General features: G+C 53.2%; 1 protein-coding gene across 8 annotated transcripts in view; it reads left to right on the forward strand.

The window, feature by feature from the left end:
- The window catches only part of HPS1 (HPS1 biogenesis of lysosomal organelles complex 3 subunit 1), a 32,867-nt gene that overhangs the window by 10,988 nt on the left and 6,889 nt on the right, over positions 1-14,990 (forward strand). For 4 of the 8 annotated variants that reach the window (XM_030335632.1, XM_030335638.1, XM_030335634.1 and 1 more), the window contains exons 7-20: positions 221-381; positions 862-964; positions 1,528-1,626; positions 1,751-1,820; positions 3,771-3,826; positions 5,138-5,305; positions 5,401-5,580; positions 6,665-6,726; positions 7,263-7,397; positions 7,481-7,546; positions 8,644-8,788; positions 10,882-10,995; positions 12,493-12,575; positions 13,061-13,747. In XM_030335632.1, coding sequence (XP_030191492.1) covers positions 221-381; positions 862-964; positions 1,528-1,626; positions 1,751-1,820; positions 3,771-3,826; positions 5,138-5,305; positions 5,401-5,580; positions 6,665-6,726; positions 7,263-7,397; positions 7,481-7,546; positions 8,644-8,788; positions 10,882-10,995; positions 12,493-12,575; positions 13,061-13,223 — 1,605 coding nt within the window. In that variant the 3' untranslated portion in view covers positions 13,224-13,747. Of the gene's footprint in view, positions 1-220; positions 382-861; positions 965-1,527; positions 1,627-1,750; positions 1,821-3,770; positions 3,827-5,137; positions 5,306-5,400; positions 5,581-6,664; positions 6,727-7,262; positions 7,398-7,480; positions 7,547-8,643; positions 8,789-10,881; positions 10,996-12,492; positions 12,576-13,060; positions 13,748-14,748; positions 14,829-14,990 lie in introns of those variants that run through there. The other 4 variants (XM_030335635.1, XM_030335637.1, XM_030335636.1 and 1 more) reach the window with 3 other exon arrangements.

Genomic DNA, 14,990 nt, shown 5'->3' on the forward strand with positions numbered 1-14,990 from the left:
TTTCCTTGCATATTATCTGTCTCATCCACTGGAGTCTAGTGACCAGACCATAAACTGCAGGAAGGCAGGGACTGTGCTGGTCTGAGTCTCCCCGTTCCCAAGTGTCTGTCACAGAGCACGCACTCAGCATGGAGTGAGCGAATGTACCCACCAGCCAGGACCTGGAGCAGGAGAGAGTGGTCGGTGACATGGTTTCCTTTCCCTTCTCACCCATGGCCAGGCTGTGGAGCGGCTGATTCACCCTCAGCTCTGTGAGCTGTGCATAGAGGCCCTGGAGCGGCACGTCATCCACGCTGTCAACTCCAGCCCCGAGAGGGCCGGCGAGGAGGCCCTGCATGCCTTCCTGCTCGTGCACTCCAAGCTGCTGGCTTTCTACTCCAGGTGAGCCCTGGTCCCAGCAGGCAGTGACCCAGAGGCCCCCCAGCCCCTCCTCCTTGCCCCTTATTCCTCTACCTGAAAAGCACCACCTCCCCAGCCAAGAAGACCTTCAAGACCCATCTCTTCCATGAAGCCTCCCCAGACTCTTCACTTTGTGACCCCTCTCAGCTCATTCCCTTCTCTGAATTATGTCTTTCTGGAACACTGTCTCCAAATCTGAATTTTAGAACTTCCTGACATGCTGTTACTGGTCCCTGGTGATTTCTCGTTGGTAGTTTTTCTTCTTTAACACAACCAAGTTTTATTTTTAGAATTAATGAATTGGTTAGTTTTATCTGCACCTTGCCTTTCTCCAAGAAGGATGCGGTCAGCTGACATGTTCCCAAACTCCTTGAGGTCAGGAACCACGCTACGATGCCCTGCCCCATGCACCACTGCCCCGTGCCCCAGGCACGTGCTGACAGCTTCCTGTTCTCTCTGCAGCCACAGTGCCAGCTCCCTGCGGCCAGCCGACCTCCTCGCCCTCGTTCTCCTGGTTCAGGACCTCTACCCCAGTGAGAGCACAGTGGAGGATGACGACCCTCAGGTCTTAGACCAGCTCCCTGGGCAGCTCCAAAACCCCCCCTCTGGAGCACGCTGGGCAGGCAATCTAGGGAGGCCGTAGTTCAGGGTCACAGTACTCGTCCTGGGGTTGGGCTCGACTTCTGCTGCTTTCAGATGTAACAGGAATTCTAGAATGCAGTTTAGTCGGTGAAAAGTGCAGATTTTTGGAGTGCTTGCCGCTCTAAGCCTCGTGTCCCTCATCTGTGCAGTGGGACAGGGTTTGGAGGAGTGAAGGGGACAGTTTACCTAGAGCCCAGCAGTGCCTGGGGCGTCTGGTAAGTGCTAGCCAGCACCTTCGCTTGCTGCCATCCCCATTATCCTCAGTGGTGGTGGTTTGATTGTCAGTGTGTTGGAATTTCTGTAATTTCTGTAGTCTGGAGACAGATCAGGCTACCTAGAGTTGAAACCTCTGTGGAAAGTGAGCTCGCCCGTGGCTGCCTTGTTGTGGGAGGCACAGAGGGTTAGAGGCTGTGCTCTGAGGTGTTGGGCTCTGTGGGGAGGAGCTGGTCAGACACGCTCTAACTAGGTCTTCCTTGACTATGGCAGCCTTGTCCACGGAGGCCCCGGAGCAGCCAGAACATCCCCATGCAGCAGGCCTGCAGCCCTGGTTCTGCAGCCCCCACCAGGAGGAGTTCTGCAGCAACCGTGTGTGGTGGACCCACCCTGCGGAGGGGAGAGGGGCTGGGGTTGAGCCGCCTGTGGGAGGGTCTCCTGGCTGTCAGCCCAAGACACCCTCTTGCCTCCCCACCCCCCCCGCCCCCCCACGCAGGACACAGACAGCTTCTCCCTCCCTGAGGAGTACTTCACACCAGCTCCTTCCCCTGGAGAACAGAGCTCAGGTGAGGCCCAGGGAGGAGGAGGAGGAGGGGAGGGGGGAGGGGCCCCTTGGCATCACCTTGTGAGGGCACAGGGGCAGGTGCAGAGATTCCTAGAGCCTGATGCTTCCTGTGGGTCCTGCTCTGTCCACCAACCCCTGCCCCCCTGGCTCTGGCATGAATTCAAGGATGGCCCTTCAAATGAGTCCTAAAGCTTTTTGTGACAAATTGATTTCATTTAAAAATTTATTTACCATAAGGTATATTCTCTGCCTTTATTTTCTTGTAATCAATTAATAAGTAACTAAAATTAACAATCATTTGATTTCAAGTATAATGACTTAAATTATAAATAGAAACATTTCTGTACTTTGCTGTTTTTTCCAGAGGATTTGGGTGGGTAAACAATAAAAAAATATATACATTCAAAATGTTGCTAACAAAAAAAAAATTGACAACATTGCTTAGAAAAAACAGATAAGCCAAAATCTGTACTGTTATAGTCCCTCTGAATGGGCTCACATTTATCTGTGAATTTCTTAGGGGAAAAGGAAGGATCATATGGTTCATTTCACCTGATAGAAAAAAGCCATGATTTCAGGAGAAGAAACTTCTCAGGGACTGAGTTTTGAACGGAATTTACTGTGTGGTACCCTTAAGCCACCAGTTTTCAACATTGGCTGCACATTAGAATCATGCAGGCAGCTTCAGCCAGGCCAGTTAAGCTATATAGTCCACAGACTGGGCCCCAGGTGTGAATACTTCTAGAAATTTCCCCCAAGAAGCCAGTGAGCATCAGAGTGGGAACCAGTACTATGCACAGATTTAAGTTAGAACAGTGGTTTTCAGCCCTGCTGCACAGGGGGCTTGCTCACCTAGGGATCTTTAAAAACTGCTGAAGCTGGGCCTGCCTGTGCCAGAGATTCTGACTTAATTGGTCTGGAATGTGGCCTGGGCATCAAGACTTTTAAAAGGTCTCATGTGCAGCCACAGTTGAAAACCAGTGGGTTAGATGTTCTTAACTTTAAGTCCTTGGATGGGCTCCAGGGAGCCTGGGACCCCTGAGGTCATGCACCACCTCCTATAGGCTTGCACATTTCTGAGGGTCCTTAGCTACCCTCAGCTCTCTGAGCTCTCCATGAGCCCAGAGCACATTGAGAAACACTGCTTTGGGGTGATCATGGAAGCTCCTTTCTTCTTGCTGCTCCCTTCCCTCATTCATCACAATCCTCCTCCTGGCCTCTTTCTCAGTGGTTAGACTTTATGCCTCAGAGCTGTAAATAATGCCATTTCAAAGTGCTTGGAACTCACCGCTTACAAATGGCTTGAGTTGTACTCATTCATTTGTAAATCAGGTGTTTGAAAACATGCAAACAGGCTTCCCTAGAGAAACATGATTATAGATGACCGTTATTTGCAATGAAGTATAAGGGAGAAGGATGTTATTACCAACATGTAATATTTCAGATAGGTAGTGGGTTCAGTAAGTTTCTGTGAGCTAGGCTGGCAAAGGAAATCCAGCTCATTTCCCTACACATAGTAGGTGCTCTGAGTTTGCCAACTGAGTAACTGGGGAAATGTGACTGCCGCCTCCTGGTGAAGAGGTGCTGTGATAGAGACCTGAAGGAGGCTGGAGGGTGGAGTGGAGGAGGGGATTAAGGGGCCCACGTTGGGAGGGGGGTTGCTGAGGAACACACCTGGCGCCATTGCCAGGTCCATCCTCAGGAGCTTGGACCCAGCAGCCGGCCCTGGGATGAGCTTTCTCTTCCCCAGGCTGCTTTAGCCCTGAGACTGCAGAATTCACCCTGCATTTCCGGTTTGGGGTCCCTTGAGCAGGGCCATGCTGCTCCGGCCCATACTAAGTGCTCTTGTCCCTGCCAGGTACTCCGCCCCATCCTCCCCTCCTGACATGCTGCTGGGCCATTATTCACATTTTCCTGTTATTCATGTTATGTTATTACCTATGTCCTGTAGGCAGCACTGTCTGGCTGGATGGGGGCACCCCACCCACCGGTGCTCCCCAGGTCCAGGTGAGTTTTTCCTGGGGCAGGGGTGGGGGCGGGTGGACAGAGCTCATCCCAGAGGCAGGGGCCAGGCAGGTGCTGGGTGAAGGGTGACCTCAGCTCCTGAGAAATTCCACCTTCCTCACACTTGTTGGGAGTGAAAGTCCAGCTTAAGTTTTAATACTTTTTTAAAATTAGATAGTAAATATACTTACTGTAGAAAAATTGGGAAATACAAAAGTATGGAAAGAGTAAAAAAGCACTCTGAATCCTCTCCCAGATGTTAAGTACTATTATGATTTGGGGGTGTTTCCCTTCTAATCTTCCCTATGATTTTATATACGTGCAATCACATATGTATGTGTACTTACACACTGCATATTTTTTTTTCATTTACCAAATCTGAATCCTAATGTACTTCATTACACTTTTTTCCTTAAACGTTTTTCCATTTACTTAGCACTGGTTTTTAAGGATTGTTTAAGAGTCCATCATATGCCAGGGTGCCTGGATGGCTCAGTCGGTTAAGCATCCGACTTCGGCTCAGGTCGTGATCTCACGGTTTGTGAGCTCGAGCCCCATGTCAGGCTCTGCGCTGACAGTGCGGAGCCTACTTGGGATTCTCTTTCTCCCACCTCTCTTTCTCTGCCCCTCCCCCATTCTCTCTCTCTCTCTCTCAAGATAAATAAACTTAAAAACAAGAAGTCGGTCACGTGCCCGTGCTCCTTATTTAGCAGAGCGGCGGCACAGCTGGTGTGCTGTCTCCAGTTATTTTGCTGTTCTAGCTAGGACTGCTGTGCCATCCTGATAGACAACGACTTGTGGCATCTCTGCTGATCTCAATGTTCTGCTTTTTCCCCACCAGAGGCTTTCTTACTCAGTAAGGCTGGGGTCCGGCTCATTTAGCCCATCTATGCCTCAATTTTCCTCCATGGTACTGGCCGACCGATGCTCTGAGGGTGGGTAGAATAACAGCGTTATTGAAATGCTTTTGTCCAAGTGAAGGCTTGGGAGGGAGCTCCCCCCACCCCCATGTTTCCTGCCTTTTCAGTGTCTCTTCTACCACCTTCCCCAGATCCTGTTGCCCATGGCCCCTGCCTGCCCTCCAGACCTGACTCTGGGCAGCAAGGCTCAGAAGAAACAGGGAGACAAATAGTAGCAGCCCTGGAGCCGCTGGGGCTGCTGTGACAGAGCTCGGGGACTTTTAAGAACTGGATTTCTTGGAGCTGATATATTTATCCCCATGGTTCACAGGGAGCACAGAGAATGGGCAACCATGGGTAGGTATGTGAAGCAGAGGCCAGGCGGCTCCCCCACCGATGGCTCTTTTCTCCACAGATCGCTGAAGACACCCTCCAGACCCTGGTCCCTCACTCCCCGGTCCCTTCCAGCCCCAGAAGGATTTTCCTGGATGCCAGCGTGAAAGAGAGCTATTGCCCTATGGTGCCCCACACCATGTACTGCCTGCCCCTGTGGCCTGGCATCAACATGGTGCTCCTGACCAAGGCATGAGCAACCCCCACATGCTTCGGCAATGCCCCAGCCTGGGCGCCTTCCCCACAGGCTGCCCCGTTCATCCTGCCCTGTGCTCCTTCCCTTAGTGCCCCAACACCCCCCTGGCCCTGGTCCTGTACCAGCTGCTGGACGGGTTTTCCCTCCTGGAGAAGAAGCTGAAGGAGGGGCAGGAGGCCGGGAGCACCCTGCGGTCCCACCCCCTCATGGGGGACCTGCGCCAGAGGATGGACAAGTTTGTCAAGAATCGTGGGGGGCAAGAGATTCAGGTGAGACCTGATTCCCAGACATGCCGGCCTCCGGGAGAGGAGGCAGGGCCTTCAGGAGCCTCTAGGCCTTGGCCCTGCCCCACCGTAGGTGTGTAACCCTTGTTTCCCCCAGTACGAAATGATAGCAGAAACTTAACAGCAGCATTTTCAGAGCATTTTCAGGTGAGTTTGGCACAACACGAATTGTAATTCCCATGGTATAGAGGAGAATGGAGCTCACCTAGATGATGGTTTGGCCGAGATTACTCAGCTGGTGGGACCAGAGCCTGGCCTTAGGACTGCGTGAGGGCTGGCCGCCTGCCCGTGGCACTCCTCCCATTGTGTCAGGTCACATGGAAATGCAGGACACAGCCTACCACCCTAGGCGGGGCGGGGGAGGAGGCTTAGAGCCCAGGTCAGAGATGAGGTCTAACAATGCTAAGTAAGCAGCAGCAACAGCACAGGCTATGCCGGGAGCCTAGAGGAAGTTCAGGAGGGATAGACCACCCAGGGGACACAGCTGGTGGTGCTTGGGTCCGTCTGAGGACCTGAGATGCGCTGTGGCTGCAGTGCACGTGGGTCTGAAATGAGAAGAAGGATCAGAGGAGGCCGAGCAAGTGAGTGGAGCCGAGACCCAGGCAGACCCAGGTACCTCTGAGGAGTCTGCCCAGCATCTCGCCATGCTGCGGGCCATCACAGCACTGGGTTAGAATGCAGAGTCCCCCTTTGAGGAGCTCACCCACCTCAGCACCCCAGCGTCTGCCCTGTGTCCACTCCTCTTTGGTGCACTCACCTGTCACTCTGAGAGTATTACTTTACATGTCTGTACCAGCTAAGCAGTGAGCCCGGTGCCTGCCACACAGATACTGCTCTTTAAAGAAGTGCCTGCTGAGTGAATAGAATGGTGTGTTAGGGGTGCAGAGAGCTGGGGGGGACCTGGTGGAGAGCCAGCTTTGACTGTGTGAAGGCAGATGTGCTCTGAGCCTAAATACAGAGCAGTCAGGGAGCGTGGGTCCCTCTCAGAGCTCAACATCGCAAGAGTCTCCCCTGGACCGCACTGTGGGGACATCATCAGGAAGCTGATCTGTCTTCTGTCCTCCTACAGAGCACCTGGCTGGAGTTCAAGAGCAAGGCCTTCTCCAGGAGCGAACCCGGATCGTCCTGGGAGTGAGTGGGGGCCTCTGAGGATGGGGGGAGTCGTGTGGACAGAGGGACGGTTTCCTCCAGGCCAAGAGGCAGAGAATGCTCAGGAAGGTGCTTATGAGGGCCGAGGGGGCTTCAGGACAGTGGAGTCCGGTCCTAGACGCTGGAGGGAGGCTGGGAAGCAGAGGAGTTACAGGTGGAGGCGAGAGCCTGGAGAACTTAACGTGGGACAGAGGCTCAGCATCGTGCCCAGCTCCAGCACTGAAGGGCGCACTTCCCTCATTTCTCGATAGAAAAAAAAAAACCATAGAGGCGGGGGGGGGGGGGGAGATTCTAGAAGCTTCAACCCAAGTACACAGGCACCACATTGGCGGAAAACCGGGGAGCTGCCCTGTCCCTCTGAAGGCAAGGGTGTGCTTCAGCAGCTATCTGTTGCCCATCAGGAGCAGGGGCGACTCCTGGGATGAAGGGCGGTCCTAGGTGTGTGTCCTCGGCACACCTGCAACGGCCCACCCTCCAGGGCCCTTCGTGCTGTCATGCTCTCCTCTCTCGGTGTCCAGGCTGCTTCAGGCGTGTGGGAAGGTAAAGCGGCAGCTTTGCGCCGTCTACCGTCTCAGCTTCCTGTCCGCGGCCCCGGGCCGGGGAGGCCCGCGTCTGCCCCAGCAGCTGCAGGACCAGGTGCAGACACTCATGCAGTAAGTGTGGGTGTGGCGCCTGGGTCACCAGAGTGGGAGCTGGGGCCCCGCACCACACCCTGCCTCCCCTGCTTCCTCGGCAGAGAAAAGCTGACGGACTGGAAGGACTTTTTGTTGGTGAAGAGCAGGAGGAACATCACCATGGTGTCATATCCTGATGCCTGAGCCCCAAGAAGCCCCTCACGTCTGCCTGTCCCCACCACCTGCCACTCTGAAGGACTGCTGGCTTTCTGGAAGGAGTGTATACGTTCCACCGCCTCAGCTTCTTCAAAGAAAAATGATAGGAGATGTTGTCATGGGTGTCTTGTCCGTAGGAACACTCCAAGGCTGAAACTTCACAAACCTCTGCTGTCCCACAGTTGCTTCTTAGCTTCAGAGAGCGTTTATGTTGACGTCCAGCCAGCGGAGTGGTAACAGGTGTTGCAGGCGGGCAGGGGTCCTGGGGTCAGGGAGGTTTGAGAGGCCACGTCTTCCTTAGAAGTCGCAGTACACAGTGGGACATGAAGGCTCTGAGGAGGCCTGCACCGAATATGTTTATCCCTGTTTAAAAAACCATCTGCAAGACCTGTTTGACCCTTTTATTCTGGAACACTAGTTTTATCAAATACTAATTTTCCCTGGAACTTTATATAAGGAGTCTTTCCTGTATTAAGATCTCTAAAGTGTCAGGCCTTCAATCTCCCAAGACTCTTGCCTGTGGTATGCGGGTGAAAGGGATGACTGAGGCCCTCGTTAGCCAGCAGCCACCACCCTGCCATGTTGGCTGTTCCCCTCTCCAGTGGGAACCTTCCAGCTTCACAGGTGATGTGTGGAGAGATGAACAAAACCACGCCGAGGTGTTTGGGTTGGGTAGTCAGCTAGGCTCATTCATTAGCTAGGTAACTCTGCTCTCACACCAGCCTCACCATATGTAAGATTTAAACTCATCCCTCATGAAAATGATAAAATACAAACAATACCCTATTGCTCTTAGGTCCAGAATTCCCTGTGTTAAGTGTGCTAGTATCAAGGGATCCATTTTATTTGCATCTTAGAATTTCTCAGCGCTGGGGAGTTCAGAGGTAAAGAGATCCAGGAAAACAGGGACACCAGGGGTTGACTGACAGGGCAACCTGTGGGGAGAGGAGGGCTTGGCGGGCCTGGTCTCCTGACTCCACTGCTTAGCCTTGCTAGAATCCTAGGTGGAGGACAGAGTAGCACCTTCCCTGGTCCCTGGCTTTATGAGCACCTTAACTCTGACCTTCACCTACCTAGAAGACTTCCCAGGCTTGGTGCATTTCATCTATGTGGACCGCACGACCGGCCAGATGGTGGCCCCTTCCCTCAGCAGTAGTAAAAGGACTTCATCAGAACTGGGCAGGGGACCGCTGGCCGCCTTCATCAGAACCAAGGTAAGCATTGCCCGGCCCGGGTACTCTTCACCCCTGTTGGACATGATGTGCGGCCTGCTCCCTGCTCAGGAAGGACTGATGCCCCACCCTTGGGGCTCCCATGAGGCCCCAAGCGCACCCCGCCCCCCTTAACCGGTACCGTACTCTTCTGTCAGCATCTGCCCCCAGCTGCCCGTGGCTTCCTAAGGCTAGCAGCCGGTCTTTGTCACTCTAGGGCCCCTGGCCCTCGGGGCCACGTGGGCACCTTCCTGGGTGTCTTCTTATATGCTGCATAAGCACATCTGGGCAGAGGGTTCAAAGGGGGAAATGACCAGGACTTAACATTGTGCTTGGCTTAAATAAATTCCAGTAAGTATTTGCTGAATTAACTCACGTGGGAGGACGAGACACAAGGTCAGTCAGTTTGGATACAGGATTTAACAGGAGGTGGTTTGTACTGAAGAACCATTCCCTGGGGGGTCCTGTATTCATTCTCCTTAACTGACTATTTCATAGCAAACTAGTATAGGTATATTTATATACTATGTATATAGCATGTAGCATAGTATATAAACATATATTAGAGTTGTCTAAAGAAAGTATATGCCAATGGTTAAAGTAAAGAGGGCATCGGAAGGCCTGTGCCGGCTCTGCCTTTCCCTGGCTGTGGGGCTGAGGTATTACTTAGTCTGAGGTTCTGTGTCCTCATCTGTAAAAGGCTAGTGATACTATTGACGTCCTGGAGTTGCAGAGATTACAGATGCGTGAGATGCTGCATGTTGACTGTTTAGCACAGTACGTGGCACAAATGATACAATTCATTGAGCATTTGCTGGTACCATCCTCTTCACCCATCTTTCTGGAAGTTGTTGGAGTTCTCTCGCCGCATTTCTTTTCACTGTTTTTCTGTGCAGCTCCTTGTCCTTGGTTATAATTGCATATTCTGTGTATGCAGTGTGTTTACCCACATTTTCACTTCACTTTCCATCTGATGCATTTCCTCATGTCATTAATTCTTTATAAACATGATTTTTAACAAGTCCACAGTAGTCCATCATGTGAACGTAACATAATTTCCTTAGCCATTTCCCCAACGTTGAGCATTTAGATTGTTTCCAGGCTTTCGTGGTCATAAATAATTCTGCAGTGCACACCTTTGTGCGTCCATCTTTGTCCTCATCTCTGATTCTTTTCTCAATATGGATTCCCAGAAATGGAATTATTAAGGCAAATGGGAGGAATGTTTTTAAGGTTATTGATACCTGTTGTCAAATTGCTTTCCTGAAAAATATAGCAAATCCATGTATTTGTTTGCAGATGTAATTAGACATGACATTGTGGTCTGGCTTGCAGTGAATCATGTACACCTTCCGCTAAGCTTTTTGGTGAGAGAGCTCATCAGGCCTTTTGCAGCCCTGGGAAATGGGGGACCCAGGCTGTCCAGGCTGCCCTCCCGTGGGCAGTTCACAGGCAACATTAGGAAGTCCTTGAATGAGGCAAGAGAATATCGCCCGGGGGATGTAACCTATATGAGCACCTGGTTACTGTGTTTCTGTCGAACTCCTTGGTGAACCCTAGTTGGGACTTCACCCCTGAAGCAGAGGACATGCCTGACTCAGGGTACTCAGTGTGTTCCAGCAGTTCACCAGCACCTTCCTGGCACAGAACCTATGCCAGAGTTGCAGGCCCTGGAGGGGATGGGGAGGGGGGGGGAATGGGTGGCCACACCTTCATTTCCTGTTCTACTAACTTAACAATGCCCTTGGGCGATTTTCGGGGTCTGGTGATCAGTTTACTAACGGATGGCTTCGGTGTAAAGTTACTTCACGTGTTTTTATGTATATTTTATTGTCACAGTGTTTGGAGGGGTAATCCGTCCTAGTCCATCCATCCAATAATTTATTTCTGAGCTCCTGCTCTGACCCAGGTCACGCCCTGACACTAAGGAAAAGGGGGAGAAGGAGCAGCCGCTGGCCTACCGAGAGCTCCTTCTCTGAGTGCTTTTCTTCCAGAGGCAAGAGCCTGAGTGAGCCCTAGCCCCACTGTGGGGAGGGGGCTGGCCCCGCAGGCCATGGTGGGCAGGGCAGCTTCGAGCACTTTCCCTGTTTCCCCAGGTCTGGTCTCTGATCCGGCTGGCCCGCAGATACCTGCAGAAGGGCTACACCACGCTGCTCTTCCGAGAGGGGGACTTCTGCTGCTCCTACTTCCTGTGGTTTGAGAACGAGATGGTGGGTGTGGCCAGGCCTGGGGCCAGCCATCCTGAAATGCTCTTCTCTCTGCTGACTCTGATACTCTTCTTTTGCTCTCTGTTCAGTCCCTCTGTCTCTTCATCAATTCTTGTCCCTAGTGGGACTGACAGGTAAGCACAGCCTTTGGGACCCAGATATCAGAGGTCCCACTTTCATGTGCGCCTTGTGACCCCTCCACCAGCCGTCTGAAAAGCTCAGGCCATCAGGCAAGGCAGCGTCCAGGTAACACGTGGACGAATGGGTGTGTGCCCTTTGAGAAGGCTGCTCGGGGTCTGGTGATCAGCTGACAGCCGCTCTTAACGAAGCATGGCACACTGTCATTCCCAGGGTAAAGGCGGATAAACTGAGGTTCAAAGCAGTGAAGCAACCTGCCCGAGGTGAAGATGACAGTGTGGCCTCCTATTCCCGTATTTCTCTCTCTAGACTCACTGTTTCAACAGTGTAAGCACAGGTCATGGGAGCTTGGTGTCTCTCTCTTGCTCTCTCTTCTCTTTCCTGTTTCTCTTTGTTTTGTGTTCCAGCTCTGTACGGGCCATTCCTTCTGGCCTGAGAGCGATGGCCAGTGCTTTCCGGAATGTAGGGTGCTTACTGGGTCCCTCACCACTCTTCTGGCAACCTCACATCCTCCCATGGGCCATGGTTGGGGGCGAGTATCACTGGCCCCATTTTACAGATCGAGACACTGATGCCTGGAGATTAAACTCCGTGGCCAGAGCCACCAGGATCATAGATGATGAAGCCAGAGCCCAGACTCGGCTCTCCTGACCTGCAGGCTCCTCTTTGCACTCGGTGCCCAGGATGTGTGTACAACCTTTACCTGGGTTTCTAGGGGGAGACAGGGCTTCGTGTGTGTGGCTGGCATGACAGAGTGACAGACTGAAGCAGAAGTGTGGGGGACAGAGCTGGCTGTGGGGGCTGCCTGCACCTGTGCCGTCTTGGGCAGCCACTTAATACGCCAAGGGCACCTCACCCACACGATGGGCCCCACAGTGCCCACGTGGGCATTGGAAGGAACCCCGTGACCAGGACTGGGACACAAGCTGCCCAGCAGGTCTTAATTTCCTTCTCCTCCTCATCCTACCCTGGAGATTTCTGTCACTTCCAAAACAGGGAGTTGGGCCTTTTGATAATGTGTTGTCCTTCTAGACCCTGCATGACACCTCCTTGGGTCGCCTTCCTGGCAGCCTTCCTGAACCCATGCTGGCCACTGACCCAGGTGCTCCCATTGATGGAAGTGAGGGCTACCACACGTGGACCAGGCAGGACACTCGAAACTTTATATACGTCACCTCCAGTGTTCACTGGGCGGTTACTGTTATTCCTACTGCACAGATGAGAAAATGATGCAAAAAGAGGTCCAAACAGCAAGCACTCACCAAGCAGGGCTGAGCCAATCCTTGAACATGGTGTCTGACTCGTGCCCATGTTCTTTCCACCGTACCTCCACCTCCCATTCAAGACGTTTCTCCTCCTCAGGGGTACAAACTCCAGATAATAGAAGTGCCCGTCCTCTCGGATGACTCGGCCTCCATCGGCGTGCTGGGAGGAGACTACTACAGGTGACCCCAGTTTACAAGACTGTTGGGAAGAGTGGGTGCCCAGATAAGTGCCACTCCCCCATAGAGGAGCAGCTCCTCCTTCAGGAATGCCCCCCTAGAAGCTCCTTCCTGCCCAGCCCCGTGTTCAGTGAGAGAGGGGTGGGCGCGGAGCACACCCAGGTTTCTGCCCGTCTCCTGGTTCCCACACTCTCGGCAGCATCTGCCGGCATCCGCGCTGGGGCCCTAGGGCTTCCCCGCTGGCTCTGTGGCATCCCTTAGCTTGGACACTGCCATCACCAGACCCACACGGAGAACCCCAGGGGGTGGCCCGTGCAGTCTGGGGCTGATCCTCCTGTGGTTAGGTCAGCAAGGGGCGGGAAGGCTTTGCCAGCCAGGTGCTGGGGCCTCGCGAGGTGGCAGTGCCTGTGCCGTGCTGGGAGAGACCCCTGGTTCTGGGAGGGCTGCCGCGGCCTCGTACCTGAATCCTGTCCCCCGTCTTCTTCCAGGAAGCTCCTGCGCTACTATAGCAAGGGCCATCCCGCTGAGGCTGTCAAGTGCCACGAGCTGCTGGCCCTCCACCTGTCGGTCATCCCCACAGACGTGCTGGTGCAGCAGGCTGGCGAGCTGGCCCGGCGCCTGTGGGAAACCTCCCGCGTCCCCTTGCTCTAGGCCAGGGCACAGTGCTCCGGCGCGGTCTGTGTGTATCCTGGTCCCCTCGTATAGCACTCACCTAGGGATAGCACAGTCCCCGGGGTCTCTTAAACCCCTTAGACTAGTCTCCCCTCCAAGTAACAAACCCCCAAATCCTTGTCTCTGGAGGAGGAGGGAGGCCAGAGAGGGTCCCTTGGTCTCCTTAAAACAGTAGTGGCTGCGAGGTTAGAACTGGGTCGGCTGCTTTCAGAGCTGCCTCTCCATCTATGCCCAGGAGACAGGAAGTCCCCAGTGCCTGCAGGTGTCTGAAGATGCCTCCTCATGTTGTTGGAGTGGAGAAAGAGCTCCCTCAGGAAGCCATTTCCTTCTCCAGATGAAAGGTGCCGCCCTAGCCGGGCTGCGATTCACGTTGTGCCTCTTCCTCCCTATGACCCTGGGCAGGTTTCCTCCACCGATAGCCCCTACCTCTCAGGGTGGCCGTGAGGGCTGCCAGACACGTGGCAGGTGCTCAATAAATGCTGGTGGTGGTGGTTCAAGCCAAACGTGCCTGGGCTCCTGGGCTGTCCTTGGTGCCCAGCAGTCTGGCCCCTTTGCACCCTGCTCTGTCTCGACTCCTTCCCGGCTCCCACTCAGAGGTTTGTGTCACTTGGGCCTGTAGATCCCAGGTATAGGTTTTTGAAAACATGCCAGCCGACCCCTGTGTGCCCTGGGTTGAGAACCCCAGCCCCGGGTGGTGCAGTCCCTCTCCTCTAACCTAGAAGCTCCCACCCCAGGAGACACACAAGAACAAGAGACCACCAGAGCCCTGGGACTGGGAAGCATCCGCCGCAGGGATGAGAGAAGCGCCATGGCAGAAGTAGGCACCCAGGCCCCCTGTATGACATGCTGACAGCAGCCAGGCCTTCGGGTCTCTAGTCTTGAGCCGAAACTCATGCAGAGAAGACTGTTCTTTTCTGTTAAGGGAATAGCTGGTGGAGGTGGAGGTGTGGGGGGGAGGACAGAGGTACTGAAAGAGCTAGAAGGACATCTCACACTAACGTCCTCAGAAGGTGGCAGTGAGGGACATTGTCAGCTGAGGTGACTGGGTCTGCATTCCTTCATGATATCTTGACTTAATGAATGGAGATTTCAAACCTCAATTGTGTAAGACCCAGAAGAGCACGAAGGGGAAAACTAAGTGTAGAAGCCCACTGCTCTGTAGGGTATCCACTTTTGTCCCCTGATAGTTTTCCTTAATTTTGAGCAGCTACATGATGTGACACATCTGGTTTAACCAGTCCCCTGAATGTTTTGATATTGTAACACTGGGGTGGACATCCTGCATCAGATTTCAGCAGAGATTTACACATGGTGTAAACCTGGAGTGTCAGGGTGTCTCAGTCACAAGTAGAAGGTTCCACAGAAAGCTCTCCTACTCAGATGCACCTTCTCCACAAATTCTCCCAATTTTAAGATGCATTTCTAATAGTGGGTTTCTAGAATACTGACAGATGTTATAGCAGTACAGACACTCAACTCCTACGGTGCTTTTTTCCTACCGTAGAGAAGTGGCCTGCTAGCCAATGGGCAGAGAACAAAGGAGCACCTGATACAAGGCAGGCCAGAGGGTACCAAGGAAGGGTGTTAGCTGAAGATCTTTGCAGATGTGATCTTTAATCCTTGAGGATTTGGGGAAATGGGAAAGGTGCCAAAAGACAGAAGACAGATGACCAGGCCTTCAAAAGAAAAAGGTGAACCCCCATCCCTTGCAAGTTTCTGAGGCAGCCTATTGAGTGCAGGGTGCTC

This window comes from Lynx canadensis, chromosome D2 (genome assembly GCF_007474595.2).
Source record: "Lynx canadensis isolate LIC74 chromosome D2, mLynCan4.pri.v2, whole genome shotgun sequence".
In the NCBI taxonomy this organism is placed as follows: Eukaryota; Metazoa; Chordata; class Mammalia; order Carnivora; family Felidae; genus Lynx; species Lynx canadensis.